The sequence below is a fragment of the Aspergillus sydowii genome, assembly GCF_001890705.1.
Source record: "Aspergillus sydowii CBS 593.65 unplaced genomic scaffold ASPSYscaffold_7, whole genome shotgun sequence".
NCBI lineage: Eukaryota > Fungi > Ascomycota > Eurotiomycetes > Eurotiales > Aspergillaceae > Aspergillus > Aspergillus sydowii.
Window position 1 is genome coordinate 1,129,538 of NW_024467865.1, and position 27,856 is coordinate 1,157,393.

At 50.6% G+C, this 27,856-nt stretch overlaps 8 protein-coding genes across 8 annotated transcripts; 5 read left to right on the forward strand and 3 right to left on the reverse strand.

Annotated features, from left to right (window-relative positions):
• Positions 1-1,670: 1,670 nt before the first annotated feature.
• ASPSYDRAFT_154664 (uncharacterized protein) lies at positions 1,671-3,325 on the forward strand (the record flags this gene model as incomplete). The annotated part of the gene is made up of 4 exons (XM_040842388.1): positions 1,671-2,375; positions 2,432-2,723; positions 2,777-3,146; positions 3,190-3,325. 4 exons carry the CDS (start codon positions 1,671-1,673, stop codon positions 3,323-3,325), a joined length of 1,503 nt encoding a protein of 500 aa, XP_040701539.1.
• An 837-nt stretch (positions 3,326-4,162) lies between these two features.
• Positions 4,163-7,118, reverse strand: ASPSYDRAFT_154374 (secretory pathway Sec39 family protein; the record flags this gene model as incomplete). The annotated part of the gene is made up of 3 exons (XM_040842367.1): positions 4,163-5,342; positions 5,396-5,549; positions 5,603-7,118. The coding sequence occupies 3 exons, from the start codon at positions 7,116-7,118 to the stop codon at positions 4,163-4,165; spliced, it is 2,850 nt and encodes a 949-aa protein (XP_040701540.1).
• A 76-nt stretch (positions 7,119-7,194) lies between these two features.
• Positions 7,195-8,092, forward strand: ASPSYDRAFT_46943 (uncharacterized protein). The gene is made up of 3 exons (XM_040847343.1): positions 7,195-7,342; positions 7,469-7,605; positions 7,723-8,092. The coding sequence occupies exons 1-3, from the start codon at positions 7,315-7,317 to the stop codon at positions 7,834-7,836; spliced, it is 279 nt and encodes a 92-aa protein (XP_040701541.1). The 5' UTR covers positions 7,195-7,314; the 3' UTR covers positions 7,837-8,092.
• A 1,195-nt stretch (positions 8,093-9,287) lies between these two features.
• Positions 9,288-15,188, forward strand: ASPSYDRAFT_91017 (DNA-binding ATPase; the record flags this gene model as incomplete). Its single annotated transcript, XM_040852422.1, has 4 exons — positions 9,288-9,298; positions 9,354-9,371; positions 9,428-14,833; positions 14,894-15,188. The coding sequence occupies 4 exons, from the start codon at positions 9,288-9,290 to the stop codon at positions 15,186-15,188; spliced, it is 5,730 nt and encodes a 1,909-aa protein (XP_040701542.1).
• Positions 15,189-15,387: 199 nt separating this feature from the next.
• Positions 15,388-16,628, reverse strand: ASPSYDRAFT_69856 (SDR family NAD(P)-dependent oxidoreductase; the record flags this gene model as incomplete). The annotated part of the gene is made up of 4 exons (XM_040850489.1): positions 16,331-16,628; positions 15,985-16,265; positions 15,503-15,920; positions 15,388-15,438 (listed from the first exon to the last, which is right to left on the reverse strand). Exons 1-4 carry the CDS (start codon positions 16,397-16,399, stop codon positions 15,388-15,390), a joined length of 819 nt encoding a protein of 272 aa, XP_040701543.1. The 5' UTR covers positions 16,400-16,628.
• A 959-nt stretch (positions 16,629-17,587) lies between these two features.
• Positions 17,588-18,479, forward strand: ASPSYDRAFT_46947 (uncharacterized protein). Its single transcript, XM_040847344.1, has 5 exons — positions 17,588-17,685; positions 17,749-17,841; positions 17,894-18,035; positions 18,116-18,333; positions 18,395-18,479. Exons 1-5 carry the CDS (start codon positions 17,626-17,628, stop codon positions 18,446-18,448), a joined length of 567 nt encoding a protein of 188 aa, XP_040701544.1. The 5' UTR covers positions 17,588-17,625; the 3' UTR covers positions 18,449-18,479.
• A 421-nt stretch (positions 18,480-18,900) lies between these two features.
• On the reverse strand, positions 18,901-19,876 carry ASPSYDRAFT_1081626 (60S ribosomal protein eL27). Its single transcript, XM_040839889.1, has 4 exons — positions 19,691-19,876; positions 19,569-19,624; positions 19,028-19,364; positions 18,901-18,963 (listed from the first exon to the last, which is right to left on the reverse strand). The coding sequence occupies exons 1-4, from the start codon at positions 19,695-19,697 to the stop codon at positions 18,956-18,958; spliced, it is 408 nt and encodes a 135-aa protein (XP_040701545.1). The 5' UTR covers positions 19,698-19,876; the 3' UTR covers positions 18,901-18,955.
• A 631-nt stretch (positions 19,877-20,507) lies between these two features.
• On the forward strand, positions 20,508-27,388 carry ASPSYDRAFT_91021 (uncharacterized protein; the record flags this gene model as incomplete). The annotated part of the gene is made up of 2 exons (XM_040852423.1): positions 20,508-20,578; positions 20,686-27,388. The coding sequence occupies 2 exons, from the start codon at positions 20,508-20,510 to the stop codon at positions 27,386-27,388; spliced, it is 6,774 nt and encodes a 2,257-aa protein (XP_040701546.1).
• Positions 27,389-27,856: the final 468 nt, after the last annotated feature.

Below are 27,856 nucleotides of genomic sequence, written 5' to 3' on the forward strand. Positions count from 1 at the left end.
CACAACTTGCTGGGAGAGTGATCACCGAGCAGTGAGATATGAAGTGTCAAGACGATGATATGATGTTGGACCTGCTGGATATCAAAGATGCTGGGATGAGCTGATGGGCGGGCGAAATGCGTGATCTTCAGGTACAATCCCAAGGTCTGAAACCGATTGCCCGAATAAAAGGCGTCACAAGAGCACTCGCCACAGTGCAGGGCTGTCGATGCGCGATACTCAATTCGGAGGCGAGGCTGAGGATGAAGAGAGGGCCCGAGCCCCGATGTCTTGAGTTGTACTTGTCTGTCTTCTCTCCACTCTTTGACTCTTTTTCACTCCGTGCGTGTGCGTAGAGAGACTGACTCCATGTCTCAGGCATCGACCGGCAAGCCGGCAGTAATATTCTTTAGAAAGGGTAATACAGAGTACGCTGGGTAATCATAATGAGATCATAACTGTATTATAGTATAGAGATTGCCGAAGGAAGAGACAAGACAGAGCGCGTCAGCCGGAGCCGGGGAATGCTTGGCCTCACAAGGCTGACTTCAGTGACTTGCTCTCTGCCATGCGGCCCATGCGGCATGCGCTGCTTCCTGGGCATACATCTGTCCTCTCATGGAAGAGCGCCGGGTTACAGAGATGTTGCTGTTGCACCGTAGCTATACCGCTGCATCCTTTGAGTGTACAATCTAAGCACTGCGTATTGCCTTCTGGCGGACAACCTTTGGTTGGTCATCGTATGGAGGTCTCAAGGATGAGGCGCAGCCGGTGGGGGAGGCAGTAAAGCCACAATCGCAGTGCGTAGTCTGAGTGGTGAAACAAGTTCCTCTGACCACGAGGGTCGGCGGCTCGGTGTCTCAGGTTGAGGATCCCGATGAAGTGTCAAAGATGGTGGCCGTGTTGATGATTTCATCGAAAGAGTTTTGGTGGATGCCTAGCGGTGCCTTAGCAACAGCCATATCTCTCAACCAGGCCAACTTTTAACAAGTGACAGCTTGACCGTTGACACATTCTTTGCGATTTGCAATTTACCATAAGCGCCGAGTTGAAGCACAGCCTGGTCGTCTTGCATTCTTGGACCATCCAGACGGTTTGCAGCCAACGTGGTCGCCGCAATAACCGCCTGACTGAACGGCCCCCGACGTTCGTTCTCATCGCTCTCCCTCACCCTCGCTCTCCTCCATCCAACCCCCTCCCCATCCTGCTTCTCGCGCTCTACCCTGTCCGGTCGTTTAATCCATCCATCGCTTCGACGGTTACTCGCCGTTGTTGCCGCCATCATTATCACCTCTCGCTTTCATCACTGTTCTCTTTCGTCACTCGCTCGCTGGGGATTCGTTACCCGCCGTTGATCCCTCTCTCGTTGGCCCAAGACTTGCCCGTTTCTTCTTTGATTCCCCTCGTCGCCCCTCATAGCCATTCTTGCCTGAGCTGTCGTTCGAATCTCCTGCTGTGCATGCCAGCTCTCATAATTTCCCACTAGCTCCGCGGCCTTGTTCGAGCCCCTCTTTGCCTGCAACCGCCGCTTCTAGCCCCACGACTCTCTGTTCCCACTCCTCCCTCACGACTACACCTTCCTCCTTCCCTAATTTCAATACTTAGCCGCTGCGAGCAACACCGCCGATCTGGCTACCACAACGGATCCTAACGAGTTGTTTTTGCCCGGTGAGAGGCAAAACAATCTCGCAATGTCTTCATCTCCCGTTCCTCTCCTCAAGGCTCCCGTCCCGGGCAATCGCGGCAATCCCAATAGTCCCCGGCCGCCTAAGCTTACTTTGGGCATCCCTCCCTCTGCTACGAGTCGTCCTGTCGCCGGTAATGGCGTTCCTGTCGCCTCAGATGCGCCCCAGCCACAACATCCCTCTGGTCGGCCCCCTCCTCCCCAGTTACGACTTGCGACCCCCATGGGCAGCACCCAAGATGTTCCCCCGCAGAGGAATGCTCGACCTATGCCACCACCCTTGGCGACAACTGGGCTGAACGACTCGAACGACCGCTCGCGTTCAGGGAGCTTTACCCATCTGGATGGAAAAGGCAGTGGTCCCGCTTCCGCCTCATCATCCAATTATTCAACCCTGTCGTTTGCCATGGGTCTCCGACAACCGCACGGTGGAACGCCGGACCCTTCATCAGCAATCAGCTCTGTATATTCCGACCGCGAGGGTGGTGTACAGATGGAGCGAGATAACAGTGTGAACGGCCTGATCCCCGATTTAGACAAGCTAAGCCTGGAGAAAGGTCGAGCGTTGGATGTCGAGGATCTGGACGACCAAGGGTGGCTGGCCGCCAGTGAACAGAAAAAGGTTGTTGAGTTAGGCAGCTTGGGCGAAGGAGCAGGAGGAGCTGTCACACGATGCAAGCTAAAGGATGGGAAGACAGTCTTTGCTTTGAAGGTGAGTTTCGGGAAAGTATCCTTGGACCCGTCCATGAGCTAATTTACGATATGAAGATCATCACCACAGACCCGAACCCAGATGTGAAGAAGCAAATTATCCGGGAACTAAACTTTAACAAAGATTGCGCCTCGGAACATATTTGTCGCTACTATGGTGCGTTTATGGACAAGTCGACCGGTACGATCTCTATTGCGATGGAGTTCTGTGAAGGTGGTAGCTTGGACAGTATATATAAGGAAGTCAAGAAGCTAGGCGGACGGACGGGTGAAAAGGTGCTTGGAAAGGTGGCAGAGGGAGTTTTGAATGGATTGACATATCTCCATGGCAGGAAGATTATCCATCGAGGTATGTATACTTACTTTGTTAAATCTCTTTGGATGTTAGTAACCTTGGTGCAGATATCAAACCATCCAATATTCTTCTTTGCCGGAACGGCCAGGTGAAGCTCTGCGATTTTGGAGTCAGCGGGGAGTTCGGCACCAAGGGCGACGCAAATACATTCATCGGCACTTCATATTACATGGCGCCGGAGAGGATTACAGGGCAATCGTATACCATCACATCCGATGTCTGGTCACTCGGCGTGACTCTGCTGGAAGTTGCCCAACATAGGTTCCCATTCCCTGCCGACGGGACAGAGATGCAGCCACGTGCTGGTCTTATTGACTTGCTGACATATATTGTGCGGCAACCGATCCCCAAACTGAAAGATGAGCCGGAGAATGGTATCCGCTGGTCAAATAACTTTAAATACTTTATTGAATGCTGGTACGTATTGCTTATGTGCCCGAATTTGGACCTTGCTGATTAGCAATAGCCTCGAGAAAGAACCACCACGAAGAGCGACACCATGGCGGATGCTGGAACATCCGTGGGTATTGGACATGAAGAATAAAAAGGTCAACATGGCAAACTTTTTGAAGCAGGTGTGGGATTGGAACGAATGAACTCTCCTATCCCGTCGACCCCGAACTTTTATAATACATCGCGATATCTTTACATATAACGGTCTTTTTTTTTTTTTTTGACGCAATGGTCCTATGACGCTTACAAGTGGCTGGTCCCCATTTTGACCAGGTTGTCAAAAAAGCATATGATTTTATTTGTGACCACGACGCTCCTTTTGTTCTACCTGCCTGCACGTTTTTCTGGATTTACGGAATCGGAAATTATCATTTGCTGCATGACCACGTCTGTCTGTCTTTCCTTGATATATCACCTCTCGCATAAGCGTTCTCTCCGACCTTCCCAGTCTCGGTTTCTCCTACCCAGCCGTCATTACCCCTTTCGCAAAGGTCTTAGTTCTATCGTTCCCTGAGCTTTTTCAGTCTTGTGGTGTTGTTTTCTTCAGTCCCTGTGTTCGGGACGGCTTGGTTTTTGTCATTGCCTTTTGGTTCACGTTTTATGGATGGATACATACAAGTCTGGCCGGGCAGTTGACGACTATGTCCCGCTTGAGCGAATATATACAGACATCTGCATATAAGTTGATGTTCATATCTGGTGCTTACAGATAGTGGAAAGAGAGCACATTGAATACGATTTAGGATGTACAAGCAATGAAATGTTATCTGAGAAGGAATATAACTTCTATATCTTTGATGATTTGATGTTGGCTCTCAACTATGGAGACCTGAGAATAAATATACCAGATAACTAGATCCGTAAACAAAATGATATCATAACTTCATCTCCCGCTATCTCTTCGTGTGTCAATAATAGAATGATAATAACCCCAACTCACAGAGGGAAGAAACGAAAAAAGGAACCAGGGGGACAACTGCCTATCGCGTATTATTCATATTAACCGGTTGCGCACCCAAAACCCAACCAATCCCACTCGCCAACCCCCCGGTGACCATGTTACTAACAACATCTCGTTTCCTCACTCGTCCGGCTTCATCGTCATCCAGACCATTCGCATCATCACCCTCGATATCGCCATCAACGAACGACATAGAAGATGATGCAGATGCAGACGCAGCAGCCGAGGGGCTGAGCGTCCCACTAAGTGGAAACGAGGAATTGACGTTCTTATGCAATGCCCTTGCGGCGCCGCGCGCGACTTCGAAGAGGCCCATGGGTGCTTCGTCGGAGTCGAGGCGATTATGGTGTGCGGCCCGTGCCGCGCGACGGGCATGCTGCTGTTTTGTTTCGAAAGCGTCTTGCTCTGTGTCTGGTTGGTTGAAGCCACCGGGGAGGAAAGACGGAGCTGTGCTAGAGTTGTCGCCCTTTGTGTCCCAGGCGTCTTCTTCTTCTGATTCGCGCGCGCGGAGGAGCGAAAGTTCTTCGTCGGCTCGACGCCAGGCACCGAGGATTTCTGGGAGGGGGTCTGGGGTCGGAGCTAGGATGAGGGAGAGGGAGAGGAGTTCCATGCGTTGGGATAGGTTGGTGATTTGGGCGTGGAAGGTTGGAGGAGTGGTTGATGGGGATGGTGTAGGGCGGTAGCGACCAGCGTTGTAGACGGCACGCCAGGTGATGTCATCTTTTATGATGGAGGGAGTTTTGATTGTGGACGATGGAGAGGTTTGGGGTGTGAGACGGGTAAGGATGTAGGAGTAGGCGGTGCCAAAGTCGTTCGATGAAAGGGCAGACGAGATGGCGAGCGACATGATACGCCGTTCGGCAGTGGCGAGGGCGTCTTCTCGGGAGAGAACTGGCCGGCGTGAGTAGTGTGAATGTGAGTCTGTATCGTCAACTGGACGTGGGGAAAAACCGGCTAAGACGAGATTCCGGCCGATTCCGAGGAGGTCATCCAGTTTTGCGTAGCTTCTGGGGTTCTGATCGAGGATCTTTTCGATCAAAGAAAGAGGATCTTGATGTACGCGAATGCTGACGGGCTGGAATGGGACGCCATGCTGGAGCGTTAAGGAATAATACGATAGAGCATGTGTTGCAGAAATTAGGGCTTGGGCTTGTCTCAAGTGTGTAGAATCGGGAAAGTGTGGTTGGAATGCTTGAAAGCTATGGGCTCATAAGTTATTTGGAGCCCCAATCGGCTTATAAGAGCAACTTACATTTCATGTGCCCGTTGCATTTTACCCCGTGTTCTATTACCGTTGCTGGCATTGTCGTACGCAGCGAACACAGATTCCTTGACTGCATCTTCCACCTGTGCCGCGGACAGCACAGAGCTAGACCCGGTGTAGATTTCGACAGCTAGATCGTACTCTGTGGTCTGTTAGCATTAGGTTCGGAATAAATAAGGGGATATTGGGTTGTACCTCTGACCTCAAGCAGAACCTTTAAGAGCTCTGCTTCTACGACCTCCGGCGGGACCCTATAAAAGAGGCCGTGGCAGCTAGAATCGTTGCCAGACGACCTTCCCCCCTCTGATTTCCAAACCCGCAGCCATAATAGCTTCTGACGAACCGCTCTCCAATCTTGCCCAGATTTCGCTTCTGCAATAGATGCCATCACACTGCGCAGTTCATAGAGCTGCATGTCTTCGTTACTATGTAGGCAGATATTGGTCGCTGTCCTGCATGAAACAGAGTTCCCTAGCTCTTCAAGGGTACGCAGCGACAGAAGAAGGCCACTGAGAAACGAAATTGACGACGGCGAGGGATAAGTTAGTGGATTTGTAGGGATAAGGAGCGCATTCTGAAACAACGTTGCTCTCGATGCCGACTGGATTGGGCTAGCATCGAACTCCACAGTGGGAAGACCTGAGCCACCGGATGTTGTGAAATAAGATTCCTTCAGGCCCAAGAGGCTCCCAACCCGTTCCAAAACACGGATGGACCTTTCCAGAGAAAAGGCAGAACTTTGGTAGATAATGGCCAGTCCTGTTTGTCCATATCGATGGCGCAGCTGTTCTAGTTGATCGCTTGATGATCCCCCGCGTTCGCCAACATAGCCTCCAAAGTCTACATCTCCAGGTCCATCCCAATTCACGAAGGCGTTGGATACGGCTTCCGCGTCCACCAGACTGCGAGATAGCAGCCACTCGTTCACGTATTCCCATGCGGATGTTTCAAACTCATGAACAGTTGTCTGCGAGAGAGGAATCGAATTTCGACGCGCCAGTTGCCTGAGCCGCTGCCTCCTGGGGCGGTTGCTACCATACATCCAAGGCCCAACCAGACCACGCAGGTTCTGGATAAGGTCGATATCATTCTCCCGTGTTCCCGCCATTGAAAGAAGGATATTTGTCGCCGTCTGGTCGTCTAATGATTCTAGTGTTTCCACGGAGCATGATTTGTCTTGACTGGGGTAGTATTCGTAATTCAATCGGAGAAGCGGCAGTAGACAAGAGACGAGCCATGTTTGTATAACTGGTGATTGTTGGTAGAATGGGAGGAGAAGATCGAGGATGAGCGGCTGAAGAGATGTTTCAGAATCAATCCGGTGGGCTCGGTGAATTAGAAAAAGGGTCAATAAGTCATCTGAATCTTGGCTATCCTCGTCCCCAGGATACTTCAGTGGTAGCAAGCGAATGTTCCGTACACGTTTCCTCGCAGCTTCTTCGGAGAGATCTTGGACCGAGGATGTGTCGACATATTGATTATCTGAGCGAGAAGCTGTTTCGTCCACTAGAGTCTGAATCACTGGTATATATGTTCTGGGCTCCGTGCTTTCAGGTAGGAATGTTAGAACAATGCGCAACAACCGTTCAATAGTCAGAGTAGTCGGAAATCGAGCTCGTAATTGCAGGAGAGGGGGTGGGTTTCCCGTCGCGCAGAGATGGGCAGCTAGAAGAATGGCATGCGCCCCGGACAGTCGCGTGGAGTCAGCCATGGCATTGCAGTTGAGAGCTTCGGCGATGGAGGTGAGGTATTCGTGGCAGGCAGCGTATTGGTGATGGTAGCGGAGTGCACGTGCCACATGGGCGGCTGCCGGGCCCGGAAAGTGACTAAATGCGCAGAACCTCATCGCATCCGCTCCTCCGCTCCCTCACTACGATTCCCCGCGCGCTCTCCCCTCCAAACACACAATGGCGTCCGGTTTCGGTCTCAATGGCGGTACGTTGTACTCTTGCTCAGTTCTGGCAGCGATAAAACCCGCCCAATTGGTTGTGGTTGTCGGATTTTGCGGCTATTAAGCTACGAGAAATGGAGCTCCCGGCTAACACTTATCTCCCTACGCAGGTCCCTCCCGCTGCTACACCTTCTGGCAAGAAGTCCTCGGTTGCTACGTCGTCAATGCTGGAGAGGGGGAAAGTGGCAAAAGAAAGTGCCTGCCAGCACTAGATGATTACCATGAGTGCCTGCACCACAAGAAAGAGGTATGCGTCCATCAGCCCTTCACCCCAACAAGAAGGCGATTTTCCTCCAGTCGAATGTTTCGACCCGCTTGCTACAGTTGGATTATCCACCAGGACCTATGCCTAACAAAATTATAGGCTCTCCGGACGATGAAAATGCAGGCTGCCTACCGGAAGGCAGAAGCCGCACACCCTCGTGAGGCTGAAGCACAGGCAGAACAGGTCCGGAGCTTGGGGTTGTTAAACCGGTGAGAATATTTATGGAAATAATTGAAGAAAGGAAGGACGCACACGTTTGAGCTTGGGCGAGGCTCTCAGCAGACAAATGGGCAAACTTCCGGCAAAGTGGTTGAACCAATGAACCAACCGCGAGCGAGGCCAAAGGAATGCTGAAACCACCAGACCCGAAGAGAACGATATATTGAGCGCGTTTATCGTTGATTTGTCTTTTTTATTCCAAAGGTTATGTATGGCCTTACCTGCTACTGTATAGAAATCAAAACCCTCCTATTTAGAAGATATTCCCGAAAGACCTTCTGTCGGCAGCTACAAGACGCCTTGGATTGGGCGCGTAGACTTGTGCAAGTTCCCTTTATACAGGAAATAAAACGCTTTGATAGCTAGCTTACTAGTAATTAGTCCTGATAGAGGCAGATCTTGGAGTTTTCAGCTATGTAAGTTCCCAGGTCGACACATGAATGTCACTGTAGACAAATCTGGACGGCCGCTCCTGTCAATGCGGTTTGAAGGGCACGGGCTGGATGAAGCTAGATATGAAGCTTTGAGTACAAGGGAGCAGTTAACCATGTCACTTGAACCTGTGTTTAAAGAGGTCCATCGCAGTTCGTCTTACTTAATCTTGAGGCCATCTGGCCCTTGGCGGGTATTCATCATTTCACTTGACCACAAGAAAACCTTTCTCATGGGTGGGGCCGACCATTCCTGGAACAGTCTAGCGTAACAGGCCCAAGCATGGGTAGGCGCGCCCAGCCAAAGATGTCCCCAATGATATAAACAGGCTGCGTGACCTCGACCGACCGCAGACCAAAACCATCCTGACGCCGCTCTGAAGCCGTGCTGCTGTTTACTTGCACCTCACCTGCCGTCTTATTCAGCAACACAACCCATTTCTTTGAGCTTGACTCACCACCAAAATTGGTATTCAGCATCAGGTGAATTTATTATTATTTTCTTATTTCAGGTGCACGTTATTTATCTCTATCTCTTCTTTTTACGTTGTCTGCGTTTTTTCTTCGTTTGTCTACTCCGTATACCTCCGGGTAATTTATTTTACACGCCATTTCAGTGTAATTTTTTGGTATACTCCAGATCAATGTGTTAGTGCTCGGCCCTCAGTGCCTCACAACACTTCCATCTCCACTTCTCTCTGGATCACTGAGAACTTCCTCGTGACTATCTACACTATATACAGCACCTCCTTTCCATCTTCACTGCCCTCGATGGCTGCGACGTGCAGATAATTGTTGTTACTGGACTTTCCACGTTCCCGTTACCTCATCCCTGCGCCTCCGACACTGCTAGTATTATACCAATACTGAGCGGTACACCTCTTTATCTCTAAGGCGCGTCGCGGGAACTCCACTGTCCTCTCTTTGATCCTCATTGAGCCTCTACGTTTATTTAATACCCCTCCTGCAGCCACCTACTTTCTTTAATTTGCCATATTTGATATCACGACCGCCATGACATCCAGGTAAGTTCTCTATCTGGTGCTTTAATAACAGAACACGACTAACCGGCTACTCTAGACTAGATCGTCTTGTCACGTGAGTTCACCTTACAACTAACTTTGTGATGATCGCTCACTAGATCGGAAACCCAGGTTACTCGAGACAGGCAGCTCTCCTCTCATTCGTAACACAGCCGCTCAGCAGCTGGCAGATGTGCAAAAGCAACATCCAGATGAGCTATTCAATCTCCTTGGGCGTATTCTTCCCTATCTCAAATCAAAATCATGGGATACACGGACCGCTGCCGCCAAGGCAATGGGTCTGATTGTCACAAATGCAGACACTTTCGACCCTAATCAGGACGATGGTGAGGATAACAAGAAAGATGAAGAAGACAGCGAAAGCATTGTAAAAGTCAAGTCTGAAGAGGAACAACACGCCGTTTCCGATGAGCTACTCCAACTTGAAACCTTGGATCTGGTCTCCATTTTGAAGCACGGGCGGCGGCTGCTGGGCAGCGGTGGAAAAGACCAGGAATATTTACTGGCTTCTATGGATCCTGCCGCTCGACTGCAACACCACAAGAAGACATTGACAGGACGATTGGGTCTTGCGGGAGAATACGTCGAAGAGGACTTGATCGACGAGGACTTGCTACAAAAGCCGGCCCAAACTTCGAAGGAGCATGCCCCGAATTTTCTTTCATCAAAGGAAAACAATCACCTCAACTCAAGCGCTCCTGCGTTGCCCTCTCCAAGTGAACCCGCGAATGGCGAGGAGTCTGGGCTAAGCAGAAGGCAGCTAAATCAGCTAAAACGGAAAAGCAAGCAACATGCGAAATTGGGTGCGAACAAAGTGCGGGTGGTCGATCTGTCCGCCCGTCGCCCGTCGGAAAATGTCACTACTCCTTCAGTCACCACTCCTGCAATTAGCATTCCCCACCCAGTGAAGACGGAGAACGGCGAAGGCCAGAATGGCGACAGCAAACAGGACTATTTCTCCCTTGATAGACCAACGGGCGATGATGACGAATCTAAGATTGTGACTGAGTTTAAGGGAGAATTGCTTCCTGACAAGTCCATAATTCAACCTGAACTCGTGGAGGATACTGACGATGCCGCTTGGCCGTATGAACGTATGTGCGAGTTCCTCATGGTGGATATTTTCGATCCTAACTGGGAGGTTCGACACGGCGCGGCAATGGCTCTCCGAGAAGTCATTCGTATCCAAGGTGCCGGGGCGGGACGCGTGCATGGAAAAACTAGATCAGAAAATAACACGCAGAACCGAAAATGGCTGGATAATCTCGCCTGTCGTCTGCTGTGTGTCTTAATGCTAGATCGCTTCGGTGATTACATTTCCGACAATGTTGTTGCTCCTATCCGAGAAACAGTCGGTCAGACGTTGGGTGCCCTTTTATCTCATCTGCCTCCACGGTCTGTCGTTGCCGTATACAGATGCCTCTACCGGCTTATCATGCAAACCGATCTGGCCCTGGACCGTCCGATCTGGGAGGTTTGTCACGCGGGAATGATTGGCTTAAGATATTTAGTAGCAGTTCGAAAGGATCTTTTGGTCAAGGATTCCGAGCTTATGGATGGCGTTTTGGAAGCCGTCATGCAGGGTCTGCGCAATTACGATGATGACGTCCGTGCTGTCAGTGCTGCCACTCTCGTGCCAATAGCGGAAGAACTCGTCAACTCCAAGCAATCCACCCTGGGACTACTCATGAGTATAGTGTGGGACTGCCTTTCAAACCTCCAAGATGACCTGAGCGCCAGTACAGGCTCGGTGATGGACCTCTTGGCGAAACTCTGCACTTTCCAGCCCGTCCTCAACGCCATGAAAGAAAACGCCGCAGTTGATTCGGAGTCATCATTCGGAAACCTTGTTCCTCGTCTGTATCCATTCCTACGCCATACAATTACCAGTGTGCGGTCTGCGGTTCTCCGAGCTCTTATAACCTTTTTGCAGCTGGAGGGCGAGGGCACGAATGACTGGGTAGATGGGAAAGGTTTACGTCTCATTTTTCAGAACCTATTAGTGGAGCGGAATGAAGGTGTCCTGAAACTATCTCTCGAAGTTTGGTCAGAGTTGCTCAAGTCTCTGGATTCCCGAGAAATATTCAAATCCGACCCCGACTTATCCACCCATATCCAACCGCTGATAACGTTGAGCATGGCACCCTTTGGTGTTCCCCTCTACCCAATTCCCATGAATTCATCGCTTTTCATCAAACCATCTGGTGTAGCCTACTCGATGACTCCTTCGGCTCCCACGAAGCATTCGCCCCCAGCCACCATTACAGGCGCGGCAGATGCACCCAAGAAACGGGGTCGCAAAGCCGAAAAGAGAGAGCCCGCTCCTTCCAATTCAACGCACGATGTGGATGCACACATGCTTAAGGGTGATATTGATATGGTTGGCGCCGATACAATGTTGCGTTCAAAGATCTATGCCGCTAGAGCTCTTGGGGAATTGCTCTTGTTCTGGGACAAAAACGGGCTTGAGAGCTTCTGGAATACCATCATGGGAGGCCTCAGCCATCCCGCATCTTCATCCCAACTTTCATCGGCCATGATAGTAGAGGAATATGCCAAGCTTTCTGGGTCCGATAGCAAGTATGGTTCCGCGCTCTGCGAGAAAATTCAGCCCATCGTTGAAGGTGAGCGCCCTCTTTGGTATAGCGATATTTCGTGCTACCTAAGTGTCGCGCGCGCACAATGTCATTCGTTACTCAACGCGTTCCGAGAGAACGCCCATGTCCCCCCTTCAAAACTGCCGGTTCTTGCCGTTGTTGTACAGGGAGACCCAGATGCTGGCCCAAATGCCTTCTCCTTAGCCGATGCCGAGAAGGTGATCGGACCAGATTTTGACAGGTTGAAGAAGGGGCTGGCGCCTGCGCAACGCATTACTGCTCTTAAAGTTCTCAATGAGACCAGAGCTACAGCAGAAACCGCAGTTGGCCAGGCGAAGGATGCCAGAGAGATCAGAGACATGCGAATTAAAGCAGCCGCAGCGGGAGCGTTGGTCAGTTTCCATAAAATCCCCAAGAAACCCGGTCACCTCATCAAGGGAATGATGGATAGCATCAAAAAGGAAGAGAGTGCTGAGCTTCAAGAACGCTCTGCGACCGCTGTCGCAGCTTTGGTAGAACACTACACCGCTGCAGCCAAGAGAGGCCCGGTTGACAAGGTTATCGGTAATTTAGTCAAATACTGTTGTGTTGATACGTCTGAGACGCCTGAATTCCACCACAACGCGAAGCTCGAGGAATCTATTTTGTCACTTCGGAAAGAGGAAGACCGACGGGAACATCCGGATGCCGCCAAGTTCGAAAGGGAGGCTAAAGAAGCAAGAATAATGCGCCGCGGTGCTAAAGACGCCCTTGAAAAGCTTGTCACAAATTTCGGTGCGGAACTTACAGAAAAGGTTCCGAACCTTGCACTCTTGGTCGAGCGACCTCTGAAGGAAGCACTCTCCGGTGACCTTCCGGCGGATATTGTCGACGAAGGCAATGACCTTGGTCAAGAGGTTGTAGACGGATTGTCCACGTTGAGAGCGCTGCTACCCAAGTTCGACCCAGGTTTGTATCCGTGGGTTGTCAGTCTTATGCCGCTCGTTGTCAAGGCCCTTCAGTGCCGACTGTCTGTCATCCGGTACGCGGCCGCCAAGTGCTTTGCCACTATATGCAGTGTTGTCACAGTGGATGGTATGACGATGCTTGTTGAGAAAGTGCTTCCAACGATTAACAATGCTTTGGATGTCCACCATCGCCAGGGAGCGGTCGAGTGCATTTATCATCTCATCCATGTCATGGAAGACGATATTCTACCCTACGTTATATTCCTTGTTGTGCCCGTTCTTGGAAGGATGAGTGACTCGGACAACGACGTGAGACTGCTGTCCACAACTTCATTTGCAACCTTGGTCAAGCTCGTACCCTTGGAAGCTGGGATTCCGGATCCCCCTGGCTTGTCGCAAGAACTTCTCCAGGGACGTGATCGAGAAAGAAAATTCATGTCTCAAATGCTGGATTCGCGAAAGGTTGAAGAGTTCCAACTTCCAGTTGCGATCAAGGCGGAGCTACGTCCTTACCAGCAGGATGGTGTCAATTGGCTTGCCTTTCTCAATCGCTACAATCTTCATGGTATTCTTTGCGATGACATGGGTCTTGGAAAGACGCTCCAGACTATTTGCATTGTTGCGAGCGATCATCATATGCGTGCTGAAGAGTTTGCTAAGACACAAGCTCTAGAGGTTCGCAGGGTCCCGTCGATAATTGTATGCCCTCCATCGCTTTCTGGTCACTGGCAACAGGAGGTGAAACAATATGCTCCTTTCCTCAATTGCGTTGCCTACGTTGGCCCACCTGCGGAACGATCTAAGTTGCAGGGCTCTCTTGCCGATGCAGACATCGTTGTGACATCTTACGATATCTGCCGAAATGACAACGAGGTTCTCAGAGCGATTAGCTGGAACTACTGTGTTTTAGACGAGGGTCATCTTATCAAGAACCCCAAGGCCAAAGTCACGATCGCAGTCAAACGCATCCATAGCAACCACCGTTTGATTTTATCCGGAACGCCGATCCAGAACAACGTGTTGGAGTTGTGGTCCTTGTTTGACTTCCTGATGCCGGGCTTCCTTGGTACCGAGAAGGTATTCTTGGACCGGTTTGCCAAACCAATTGCCACCAGCCGTTTCAGCAAATCATCAAAAGAACAGGAGGCGGGCGCTTTGGCAATCGAGGCGCTGCATAAGCAGGTACTTCCGTTCCTCCTTCGCCGTCTAAAGGAAGAGGTGTTGAACGATCTGCCACCGAAGATCATCCAGAACTACTATTGCGACCCGAGTGATCTGCAGAAGAAGCTGTTTGAGGACTTTACAAAGAAGGAACAGAAAGCTCTGCAGGACAAGATGGGCAGCTCTGAAAAGTCTGACAAGGAGCATATCTTCCAAGCCCTGCAGTACATGCGCCGTCTCTGCAACTCCCCTGCTCTCGTGGTCAAGGATGGCCACAAGCAGTACAACGAGGTGCAGCAATATTTGCAGAAGAAGAACTCCTATATTCGCGATGTGTCACACGCGCCTAAACTCAACGCTCTTCGCGATCTACTCTTGGACTGTGGAATTGGTGTGGACCCACCGAGCGAAGGCGATTTGGCGACTGGTGCTAGCTACGTAAGTCCGCATCGAGCTCTGGTTTTCTGTCAGATGAAGGAAATGTTGGATATAGTCCAAAGCGAAGTTTTCCGGAAACTCCTTCCATCGGTACAGTTCCTCCGTCTCGACGGTGGAGTTGAAGCCACCAAACGCCAGGACATTGTGAATCGGTTCAACTCCGACCCTAGTTATGATGTTCTGCTATTGACTACCAGCGTTGGTGGGCTTGGTCTAAACCTTACAGGCGCAGACACAGTTATCTTCGTGGAGCACGACTGGAACCCGCAGAAGGATATTCAAGCTATGGACCGAGCACACCGTATCGGACAGAAGAAGGTGGTCAACGTCTATCGGTTGATTACGCGGGGAACTCTAGAAGAGAAGATCTTAAAGTAAGGCCATCTCTCCAATTTTTTTCTTTTTACACGCGGCATACTAACTAAACCTCCCAGTCTGCAACGGTTCAAGATCGACGTGGCATCCACAGTGGTCAATCAGCAGAACGCCGGGTTGAATACGATGGACACAGATCAGCTACTGGACCTATTTAACCTTGGAGAAACGGCAGAGAATGCGGAGAAACCGACGGAAACAGGCGGTAAAGAAGTCGACATGGTTGACATTGACGGCGAACTGAAGGAGAAGGGTAAGAAGGGCTGGCTCGATGACCTAGGTGAGCTTTGGGACGACCGGCAGTACCAGGAAGAGTACAACCTGGATTCGTTCTTGTCTACTATGAATGGGTAGTCTTGATTGTGGCACACTTGAGGTTGAAGCAAGGCGTTAGAGAGGTTGATTACCGGATCCGGAGTTGGCGGTTACTTTGATATTTTTGACAAGAGGCCAGGTGGACGACGCTTGGTTACTCACTGTATTTTATGTACACTTAACACGAGCTTCAAGGTTCATTTCGCATTAGCATATACGAGAATCAGATGATGCCAAATCACTGAAGATTCACAAACAATCCCCCATCTACTAGAATTTGCGCTCCAGTCTACACGATCATTAGCACTCCTCTCTTTGACTGACTGGCGAAATAGGAATAAAAGGAAACTCACCACATAACCACTCAACCCCTCGCAGGCCAAAAACACCGCTGGCCCTGCCAGATCCGGCGGCTGGCCCAATCTCCCCAACGGAATTCTTCCTTCCATGTACTCCCTCTTCACTGGATCACTCATATCCTCATCATTCAATTGCGTCCGGATTGTCCCAGGTAGCAGCGCATTACACCGAATGCCGTACTTCCCCAGCGCAACGGCCGTTGACTGCATAAGCGAGAGCACGCCGGCCTTTGTGGGCGTGTAATGCGTTTGTTGCCCGCCCCCGACCAGTGCGGAGATTGACGAGACGCCGATTATGGAGCCGCCGGGGGGCGATTGCGAGTAGGCCATTTGGCGTGCGGCGGCTTGCACGGCGTAGAAAGCACCTGTGAGGTTGGTTGTTATGGTGTGGTTGAGGAGGGTTGGTGTGACGCTTTTTCCCAACCAGTTAGTTTGCAGCCATTGCCAGGGTAAGTAGGGATATACAATATACATACTCGAGGAACTCTTCAAACCGACAAACACCAGCATTACTAACAAAGACATCGAGTCTCCCGAATGTATGCACTGTCTTTTGGATAAACTCGGTGCCGGTTTCAGGTTTGGCGATGTCGCCGGATACGATTATGAGTCGGTCTCCTGAGGTTTCTTGCTTGGTGGATGTGAGGAGACCTGCGACGTCTTTCTTGAGTGCGGCCACGAGAGGCTCATCATTTGTGCCGCCGAGGTGGTTTACGGCGACGTATGCGCCGTGCCGGAGGTATTCCAGTGCAATTGCCTATGCAAAAAAATACTAGTATCAGTATTTCTAGTCGTCTTTGCGGGGTTGAGGGGGTGGAGTACGCGGCCGATTCCTGTGAGACCGCCGGTGATGGCAGCCACTTTGCCGGTCAGCAACTGGGGGAGAGACATTATGGGTATATCTCGTATCTGGTAACGGGATGATGCGAGGATGAAAAGAAATAAAGTGGTGATCGAGTTTAGAAACTGAGAGACAGAGCAGAGTGAGAGGTGGGGATGCTCGGGATTTCGTGGTGATGTTCACCCGAGAGGAGGGGCGAGAGCATTCCAGGCACAATACGGTGTTGAGTAGTAATTGGTGGGAAGTTACTGTATGTTTTCCCATCTAGATAATGGGAGGTTTTTCACATTCTCAAGCGATAACAAGATCAAGAGCGCGGGGATATGGGTTTGGGCTTCTGCCTGCATTGCCCTCTGTTTGGATAGAAACCACCGACAGAAAAGCTCATCTCCTGGATTACTTCTCAACCATTGTGATATTAAGACCCAGTAGCCTCATTTGTGGTTAAGGAGACGTTGCCCACGTACGGCGAGTAGTGCAAGATGGGTGGATTTGGTGGTATCTCAAGAACTGCTCAAATCCAGATGTATATTTGTTCCAACGCTTTAGGAATTTTATTTTTGAATATTCACGAACTAGACTCTGGGGATGCTTAGTAGCCTGCTGCAATTAATGTTCGTCAAACTGAAAAGCGTCAGTGTTCTGCAGGGGCGCCATGGCGTTTGTAGCATTTGAGTGACATCGATCATGTCGGTTCCTGTTCCTGCCCAGGGCATTTAGTTCGTCGGGGTTTCCACGTAACGTTCTGGAACATCTTGTGGAACTACTAGTACCAATGTTATCATGACGGAAGCGAGGTGCAGCTTGTGTTACGCACTCGCATGCCCTTATATCTGATATCAGGATTTCCCGCATCCCATGACGCCGGTCTTTGGCCAAGGGATCCTCGCCATTAGATTAACAGGTGGACTCTGTATTAACAGATAGTTGAGGCCCTGAAATACAACGCGGGATTCCATGAGCATGTTGATCTGTCAGGAATGAATCCTGTAACTATATCTACATTCACCGCATTTCTGCTAGCTTGCTCAATGGCTTAGCCTAGCCCTGGCTTAGTCTCTTTCGTGATGTTTTGAAGAATTATCCACTGAAATGTTTCTCTCTGGAGTTCTCATACCAGTTATTCATATCTAAAAGTGACGATCCTCGTATTCCGGGCGGCTAGGCGCAGTCCCTCGCAACAGTTCGCTTCAGGGACCGGGGACGTCTCTCAACTTCCCATTTCAACTCACTTCTGGCTCAACGGGAATATAAAGAATATACCCTAACAGCCACCATGTCTGTACCATTGCGACGGTTGAAGGTTGTCTTGTTGGGAGATGCAGGGGTCGGCAAGGTAAGATCCAAGGAGACCATAGAACACCGGAGGAAACCCACTTGGTTAACGAGAAATAAACAGACATCTTACATGCAAAGATACGCCCGCCGCGAATTTCTCGGGGTATACGAACCTTCGTACAACGCAAAATTCCAGAGCATAAGGGTACAATTCGTGAGAGTTGCAAGAGCCAAACACGCCTTGCTATAACTAACCGAGGGAGTAGACCGAGGGCCTGGTGGTCTTCGATATATGGGATATCCCTCCTGATGTCCCCTGTGACGAACTCATACAGGGCTGCGACGGTGCCATCCTCATGTTCGACACCACAATCCCCAGCACGTACGAGAGTATCCCGAGACATTATGGTAAGTACTAATGGAACCCCGTCAATCATTACTACTTACTTCCCCGGTACGTACATTTGGTAATCTAATCACGCTGTCAGCCACCATGTTACCCATCCTCGGTTGTCATGACAGAGTCCCCATCCCTGTCGTGGTATGCGGAAACAACTGTGGATCCCCTCGTCGAGTAGTTCATCCGCCGATGATTACATTTCATCGTGAGAAAGGCCTGCAGTACTACGATTTCTCAGTAAGGGAGTTGTATAACTTCCATAAACCTCTCAAGTTCCTTGCGTGGAGGGTGTTTGGTCGTGAGATGGTGAGCCAGCCATCTATTTTGTAATTAGAGCTGTCTATGGGGTCATCTAATAAAGGGATAGGAGTATGCGTTTGAGCCTGATGTTGGCGAAAAGCTTGAGCGTGAGCGTCGTTAGGTGTCGAAGCAGGAGATTCGGATGAGTTGGGAAAAAAAGATCTACATGTGGTCTAAGGATCGGCATTCACTGGCACCGCTGCAGATACTGATTGAGTGTGAGCTTCTCAGTTTCAGAGTGTTGCAGCGGCCGAATGAGAGCTAGGGGACGAGGAGGGCGCAAAGGTTTGTAACCGATGACATAAGTTTTATCACAGTTTGGCCAGGTGTTCGCTGCTGTATATTATTGGTCGGCGGCGGAGAATGAATATTTTGCGCAGGTTAGAAGAAGAAATTGTTCATATTTTCCATTTCATTTCGAGACGGACGCCGGATCCTGGTGGCATCCTGCACATAAATGCTCAAGTCGTTGACTTGTACATCGATACATTCCCAATTCTTCCTCCAGCTATGGTATAATTCCTGTGGATTCCATGCTCATGAACCGAACGTACTCGATGTTTTCTTTTCCCATTGCCTCATCTAGAACCTTGCGCGCTCAAACGACATAACGCCCCAGATTACCCGTTTAGAAACCTGTTGAAAAAATCAGCATAATCCCAACATTTAATGCCTTGTATCGGTAGGGATAAAAACGTACGCAGAGGAGTGAAGAACCACCGGTTCTTGCCGCTGGTGTATCGGTCCTCGAGAGCCTTCTTGATGGTCTTCTTGGCGTCCTCGCGCTGGGAAACTTCCTTGAAGGTGTCGGCGGAAACGGTACCCTTGAGACCCTCAAGCTCGAGAGTGTAACGGGTGGGCATCAGGTGGTTGTAGTTGACGACCTTGATGAAGGGCTTGATACGGCTGCGCTTCTCGACAGTCTTCTTACCCATGCGGCGGGTGACCTTGAGGGGGTAGCGCTCGATACCGGCGACGATGGCGTAAGAGAAGGGGTGAGCCTTGGAGCCAGAGTCCTGAGGCTGGACAATGACAACCTGTTGATCGCAAAAAAAGGCCTTCGTCAGCACATCTTGGACATGAAATTCCCAACTTCCTCATCTCTCTGAAATGTCCCGCATTCGCTTCAAAATCTCTTCGCCCAACTCGCTTTCCATTCCTCCTAGACTCTGGATTTTGTCTTCCTCCAGCGCAATGCGATCTCTCCTGCAACAAAGGGGATGCGAAGGGTTGTGTCGTACCTTCTTACCGGCGTAACGGCCACGGGTGATGATGGCCACACGGCCCACTTTCATGACTGTCGCAACATTCCTATCAGCTGAGATCGAAAACGAGAGTTCAGTCGGGGGGGTGAGCAACTAACACTTCATTGTGAAAGCGGCAAGGTCGATGGGGTGGTTGTCGATATGCTTCGGTCGAGGGAATGAGGTTCTCCGCGCTCGACGTTCTTTTTTTCGCTTGGGAAGTGCACGGGAGAGGGTTCAGGGCACAAGTGATTTGTGTGCTGCGATTTAATTGGTTTACTTACCGACTTGCGGGCACTAGTCTGGGATGGGATAATTACTCCAAATGGGCTAGTGGCTTGTGTCTCGGAGATCCGGAAAAACTGGTTGGCTCGAACTCGATCGCCCGTTTGTTTACCCGGCAACCGCAACTGAGCGGTTGCTATGGAGGAGCTTCTATGTGGACGCTGCAGATTGGGCCGGCCAGGCTGTGAAGATGTGATTGATGCCCCATGAGCTACCAACATCTTGCGGTCTGCAACTCCACTGGCTCTGTTGTCAACTCCTACTTAACTCACGAGGAACTCATCTCGAGACCTCAAACCGTTTTTCTCCCCGGTCCTTGGTCGTACCGTCTGTGGCATTGTACTTTGCCCTCCTCCCTCTCATCATCCTCATTGTTTCTTGCAGCAAGCGCTCTTGTTTTCTCCCTGATTTACTTTGCGATTGACTTTTTTTTTTTTTGTTTTGTTTTCCCCCAGTCATATATACCCTTTGATTTGCGTCTGGGGTGCCTTGTTATTGTGTTTTTTTGTTTTGACGATTTGATATGCCCTTACGACCCTGTGCTTGACGAACATTCTTCATTCCTCTCGACATTCCAAGTACCGCAGGCTCGTCCAATCCTCGTTGTCCCGATCTTTTTGATATTCGCGCAAATCATATCCAGGTTCCACTATGTCTTCGCATAACCGTGAGGGTTCCCGCGATCGGGAGCTGGTCCTTAGCAGACACCAGACGGTGCCCATGTACGTCTCTATATATGCCCCACTGGTTCTTCCTCTCCATATTTGTTCATATTCATGCCTCCGATGAAGAAGCTAACTTTCAAATCTTTGAAACAAAGGTGGGACAGTTCTGATCCAGAGCGGGCACCACCACCACTTCCATTGAACCCTGGCTCGACGAGTCCAGTAACCAAAGCAAATGTCTCTCCAGGTATCCAGGCGGTCGCAGCAAACTTCACAGAAAAGATGCGCGAGAACTCCCCCAGTCCGTACACTACCAACCCGATGACGCCTAAGTCGCCAGAGAAGTCTCTCATTAAGGGCCAATTCCACAAGCGGATGCAGTCGCTGCAGAATACCGATACGCGCTCAGAATTCTTGAACTACCTGGAGAACCGGTCACCAGAGCGCCCACTGCGCGCATCATTTTCCGATCAAAGCCCAAAACAGCCTGAGAAAAACGCACTCAAGGCTGAGAGTCCGCAAGACCAAGAGAACTCAGAAGAGCCTCCGGGTCTACTCATCTCTAACCGCTACCTTTCCAGGCCACTCTTTGGTGAAAGTACACCTCCTTCTGCCACAATGCTTGCTCTACAAAACATGCAATTACCGCCTGAAAATGAGGCGCAGGTAAACACCAAAGATGCCGATGCGCCTTCCGACCCTAAACCTGCGCAGTCCAGTAGCTTCGAATTCTTGTCGAACCAAATCCTCAGTCTCACAGACATCGCCAGCAATCTCCAGCGCGAGATGTCACAACTGAGTCGACGGAGCAAAGACAACGCTACGGATTTAGTAAGCCTCAAAGCTGCAACTAACGCTCGCGACGAGGACATTCGAAAAAGCCTTCGTGATTTGTCGTCGAACTTGGCTTCCAAGTTCCTGGACGGTGACACAGCCACAAGGTTGGATATCAGTGCTCTGCTGGGTTCTGAAAATGGTATTAACCAAGCTGAATCGGATAGTTCTCCAAACTCGAAGAAGAGTCACTCTGTCCCGAGAATGCAAAGCCCTAATGCCTTCGTTGCGGCTATGGAGCGTGAATTTACCGCTTCTCCCGGCCCTATGACAGACGGATCTGCTAGTATCGCCCTGTTAGAGAAGGTTCTGCGAGAGATGGCAACGAAAGAGGGACAGGAGAAACTCTTGGAGCTCGTGGACGAACTCAAAGCTCGCCCAACTTCCGATGATTCGAGCAAGAGCGTCGATAATACGGTGACGAAAATGCTGGAGGAAATTCTCAATATCGTAAAGCAGGATTCTGGAACCAAGGCCCTTGTGCGCTCGCGAAACGCAGGTCCTAGTCCAGATATGAATGCCACCTCCGCACGGTCTGTCGACTCAGAGCAGGACTTTGCACGCGACATGGGCGTTATGCACGGAAACAACCCACGTGCAGTCAACCGTTCTGCCTCTGAAGGGCAGAGTTCCACTACAAGCGAAATGATGGATATAATGAAACGCGTGAGAAGCAGTGTCATTGAAGGGGGCGGAATGACGAACGAGGTGAAGGCCCTGGTGCGAGAGCTGCGTGGGGAGGTTCTCGGAATGGGTAGAAACCTAGCCAGCAAGTTGGAGGACGCTGAGCGTACTCGAGCTATTGAGGACACTCCCAGGGGCCCCGGCCCCGACGAAATCGCCCATATCATCGATGGCAGCCTACAGGACCTCCGATCTCAATTGAACACCATTATGAACGACAACAAACAACATTACTCTGCGCTTAGCGAATTCCGAGCTGCTATGGACGGCACCGAAATATACTCGGTCGTCCAGAAGGCGTTGGACCATTCTAGCATGGCCCGGCTCTGTGACGAGCCGGAAGGTGCCAGGATGCAAAAGGAGGACATCCTCGAAGCAGTTCGAGAAGCCTGGGAAACGTATAAGCCGGAAATAGAGCTGCAGAACTTCGGCCTTGAGCGAGATGAAATCCTTGAGTGTCTCTCGGAGGGTCTCAAAGCCTACCAGCCACAGCATGAGCAAGCTGCTACGTACGACCAGGTCCTGGCAGCGGTTCAGGCTGGAATACAACAATTCGAGCAGCCTCCTGCAATTACAAAAGATGAGATTGTCCACACTATTCAAGAGTGTCTCCAGCATTCTCAACCTCGTTCTTTGGATGATGAGCAGCTGGCCGTCATTCGAGACGAAGTACTGCATGCAGTCACCGAATCCATGACATCCCAGAGTGCTCTTACACGAGATTCTTTTGACTCGGGTCTCGGGCGCGATGAGATTTTGAGCGCCGTGTCTGATGGGATTGGAGCACATATGCTCTCAGGCAAGGGACACGACCACCCATCAATTACAAAGGAAGATGTCACCCAAATCATCAACGAGGCTTTCTCCTCCCAGCAGCCTGTCCTTTCTCGAGAAGTTGAACCAACCATTTCCCGCGATGAAATCTTCAACGCCATTACGGAAGGCCTCGACAGTCAAAACTCAATCCCCAGGGAAATTGAACTCAACAAAGAGGATCTGATGGAAGCTATCACTTCAGGCCTCAACGAAGTGACTGCGAACGCCAACCACGGACTAAGCGAACAAATCATAGAGCGGCTTCAAGAGCGACTTGACGAGTTCAAGGCGGAAGTGAAGCAGCGGTCCCCCGTACCAGATGCAGATACAGAACAGGTCCTGAATTCTATCAATAAAAGCATTATATTTTTGCGCCAGGACGTTGAAGGGTATGCCGCGACTGTGTCGGAGGCAGCTGGGAAGAACGAGATCCTGGATACGGTCAAGGAAGGCTTCCGACTACTCCAGGCTGATTTAGAGAAGACGATAACGGAAAACGCTATCGTGAACAGATCTGTGGGCAACCCGGACACGCCTGAGCTCCTCGACGCCATGGAAAAAGAATTCGAACACCTCCGCCAGACCTTGAGTTCTTTGCTTCGAAGCAATCCTTCTGGCGATAAGGAAGAAATTCTCGATGCTATTCGAGATATCTCTGAAAGCCATAAACCCGAGAAAGATGACAGTATCTCGAATCTCATACAGCGCGAATTCGAAAGCCTGCGTGAGTCTTTGACGATGAGTATCGTTCCTGCAGAGCAGAAGAGTGAGAAGGATGACATTATTGCCGCTGTTCAAGCTACTATGGAATCATTCCACGCGGAGAAGAGTCAGAGCAGGGATAGTCCTGATATGCCTGATAAGGACGACATTATCGCTGCTATCCACGCCACTCTAGAAGCCTCGCGCGAAGAGAGAGCTGAAGCCAAGGACACGATTGACAAGGACGAGATTATCACAACAGTCCAAGCGACTCTCGAGGCGTTCCACGAGGAGAAGAGTCAGGTCAAGGATAGCACCGATAAAGACGAAATCCTCAACGCTATCCGTGAGATCTCAGAGAGTCACAAGACGAGCAACGATGAAGATATCTCCAAGATAATCCAGCAGGAGTTTGCATCTCTACGTGACACGCTGACGAGTAGCGTTGTTCCCGCAGGGCAGAAGGACGACAAGGATGATATCGTAGCTGCTGTTCAAGCCGCCTTGGAATCTTTCCACGAGGAGAAGGATCAGGCCAGGGACATTGGTGGTGAAAGCGCTTCCACAACAGACCTCAAGGACGCATTCCACGACGGCGTTGGCGTTATTAAAGAAGACCTCGCAAAACTTCTAGAGCGACCAGCCGAGCTCAACCACTCGGAGCTCCTGGACACGCTCAGGGACGGTCTAAGCGGCCTTAAAGCTGACGTGGAAGCGCTTCGCCAGTCTCAGGCAGAGTCGGAAGGGAACACTGGTTCGCGAGAGTTGACGCTTGCCGACGAACCCGGCAAGGAAAGTGATATTGAGTTACTCAAAACTCTTGTTTCCCAGATTCAAGTCAAGGTTGACGCTATCGAAGCCGCTCCACGATCTCCGGATTTACCCGAGGACATGCTCAAGAAGGAGCATATGGATGAGGTTTTGGTAGGACTGCACGAACTTCAGAGCTCGGTGGCTGGCATTGTCGCTCGTGAGAATCCAGCGGGTGAAACAGCAGCTAAGAAGGAGGACACCGATGCCATCGAAACCCTCCTTCGAAACACGAAATCTCAGCTCGATGAGATGGTGTTCCCTGCTCCTGATGAGATAGCGCGTGCTGAACAATTAGGAAGTCTTGAAGAGATCGTCAAGGAAACCAAGGATGTTGTTACCGAAGTCTATGGCCGTCTTGAATCTGAATGCCCGACCAAGGCTGACATCGGTACCCTCGAAACACTCTTGAAGGACATGTGGCTTGCTCTTGATGAATCTAAAAGCAAAGAAAGCGAAAGGGAAGGAGAGGGAGAGGAAGGCGCTCAGAGGAGCACCGAGACTGAGGCTGAGAAACTAGTCAAGTCAGATTTGCAGACAGTCGAGGCTATGATATTTGAAGTCAAAACTCAGGTCGAAGAGCTCAAGCTGCCAGATATCGAGACACTCCCCACGAAGAGCGAAATTCAGGAAATAACTACTCTTATGAACGAATTCAAAGAGAAAGTGGAGGCCGATCAGGAGCTAACTGGCCAGGGATTCGAAGCACGAAAGATCGAACACGCTGGTTTGGCTGAGAAGATCGAAGAGGCTAAAACTGTTGTTGAGGGTCTCGGGGAGGAGCTCAAAAGCAAACTCGACGGCAGCCACGAAGGACTCTCAGAGCTCAAACAACTTCTGGAGGGCCTTGCCACTTCCGCGGAAAGCTTCACCACCGTGGAAAATGTCAATGAGCTCACTGAGCTCGTCAACCGCGAGTTTGAGCGTGCACGAGGCGAGCAGGATGCCACCAAACTCGAAAAAGAGGAGCGGGATGCTGCTGTCCTTGTTAAGCATGATGAGACAAAGGCCGCCATTATTGTTGAGCTTGGTAATAAAATTGATGAGAAGCTCAGTGAAATCATGGCCAAGTATGATGAAGCCCAATCTTCAGTGGATAGCAAGTTCACCGAAGCCGCCGAGCGTGGTAATGAGCACCTTGAAGCAGTAACAAGTACGAAATCCCTGGCGGAAGACATCAAACTTGTCATCGGCTCCATGGGCGACAGCGTCAATGAAGCATGTGAGCGGATGAGCGCCGATGCGAAGACATTTTTCGAGAAAGTCGACGCCTCGTACGACAAGATGGAGGAGATGCACAACGAGGTCAAAACACAGCAAGAACAGGCGCGGTCTGATGCTGAACGGGCGGCTGCTGCTACTGAACGTGTTGAGACCACGCTACACGAGTTCCATCCTCAGGTTCTGGAGTCTATTCAGCAAATCCTTTCTATAGTGGGCCAACATTACGACCACGCCAAAGAAACTGCACAAGACCTCAAGATGGATCTATCCGTCCTCCCCACGACCATTCCTCAGATGCTGCCCGCTTTACCGCCCCCCGAGCCGGAAAAGTACGATGACAGAGAACTGCATGAGAAATTGAACAACCTTATGGAACACTCGAAGAGCAGCCAGGTTCAAGATACGCTCAATGTTCTGATTGAGCGGGTTACCAATGATCAAGTGCACGATAAACTGGATCAACTCCTAAACAAAACATCGAGCACCAACGGTGAAGTTTATGAGAAGCTGAATGCTCTACTTGGCCATGCGGCGAAAGGTCCAATTCACGATAAACTCGACACGCTCATTGGGCATGCGACAAATACCGACCATTCCGTCCACCAGATGATGAAGCTTGATGAGATGCACAAGGATATTATGGATACATCACGCAAGATGAACGAGATGCTCACCGCACAATCAGCTCTTGTGGCGGAGGACACTGAACGCAGGCGCAAGGAGGCTGAGGAGGCTGCCGTTGCCCTAGAGCGCAGAACGGCACAGCGAGAACAGATCGAGGCAGAAATCCTCAATCTCAAGGATGAGAAGGAATCTATGCTAGCCATGATTCAAAGACTCAAGACAGAGAAGGACGAGCTTGTCTCCCATAATGCTAAGCTCAACAAAGAAGTGTCCGGTCTGGAAACGGCTCTCGAGCTGCGTCACGAAGAGATGCAAGTCATGGAAGAGCGTGCCGACAGCTTGGAGAAACGAATCCTGGAGGGCGTGCTTGATCATGCTCGTACCGTTCTTCTTAGCCGACCCAATAGCGTGCAAGGCTTATCTATGAAGAAAGTACGCGGTGGCGCACGAGCACGCAACTCCAGTGTTTCAAGCACTACAAGCACCGCCAAGGGTGCCCCCAGCGTTCTCGGCAGCAGCATTGGATTGGCAATGAAAAAACGAGCTCAGGCGGCATCACAGACAACATCTAGCGCTGCACCTGCCGCGAATAAGGAAAGGAGGATACTCAGTCTCAGTCACGTTACAGGAAACCGTGGGTTAGCGGACAGGCAGTCCGGCACACCCGGCGGTCTTACGAACCTCAAGCGGAGCCAGTCAGTCAAATCCAACTTCTCTTACCGCAAGTCTTCATGGGGTGGTAGGAGCTCGGTGGCCAACAAAGAGAATGACTTTCCTGAAGTTTTCCCTGAAGAAGAAGAGAATCGAAGCGAAGATGGGAGTGATACCGGGACGGAAAGGCGGACGAGCTACACGGGAACCTACCCCGAAAGTATGTCATACGGTTCAGGAAGTGTCGTCTCAACGAATCGGCAGGTTAGCACAGCCAGCACTACCACCGGGACCGTTACTACCAACCCGCAGTCCGCAATAGATGGGGATTATGAATGTGAAGAGGAGGACCAAGCGACGGAGAGAGATGAAAATGACGCCCTGGAGGAGGAGGGCAAAGCGGATGAGCCCGAGGAAAATCCGCAATACGAGGAACTGGATGCAGAGGCATCTAAATTGGTGCTTTATGCACCTCCCAGTGACAGCGGACTTGGCTCGGAGATCACGAGTACAGCGGGCTGACCAGTCCTTTGGTAACCGTATGCAGCATGAATGTGACTTCTACTTTGCGCATCTGGCGTTAGGTTAATTTTTACTAGCTTTGGTTCTCCAGCCTGGGTTGCAAGATTGTTGGGATGCAATTGGTTTTCTTTTCTTTGTACTCTCTTTTATCACTATTTATTTTATGATTAGTTTGCCAGTTGCCACCATCCCGGGCTGTTTGAGCAGGATTGGTCTATGATGCGCATGTTGTTATTCGATTAGTGATTAGATGTAAATGAATGATATCCTCTTAGCATTAACTTGGTTGTTCATTGCGCCAGTTCCCGAGTCAATTCCAGGGCTCCAGTGAGAGATGTGACTGCCCGATGGGGAATTGCCGAGGCCGAGTCTAGCTTCCCCAACGAAGGTTGCAGCCTGGTAAATCAGGCACGCGCCGGCACGCGATCAGGTCTGTTGAATCATAATGGTCGAGATGCTCCGCCTGAG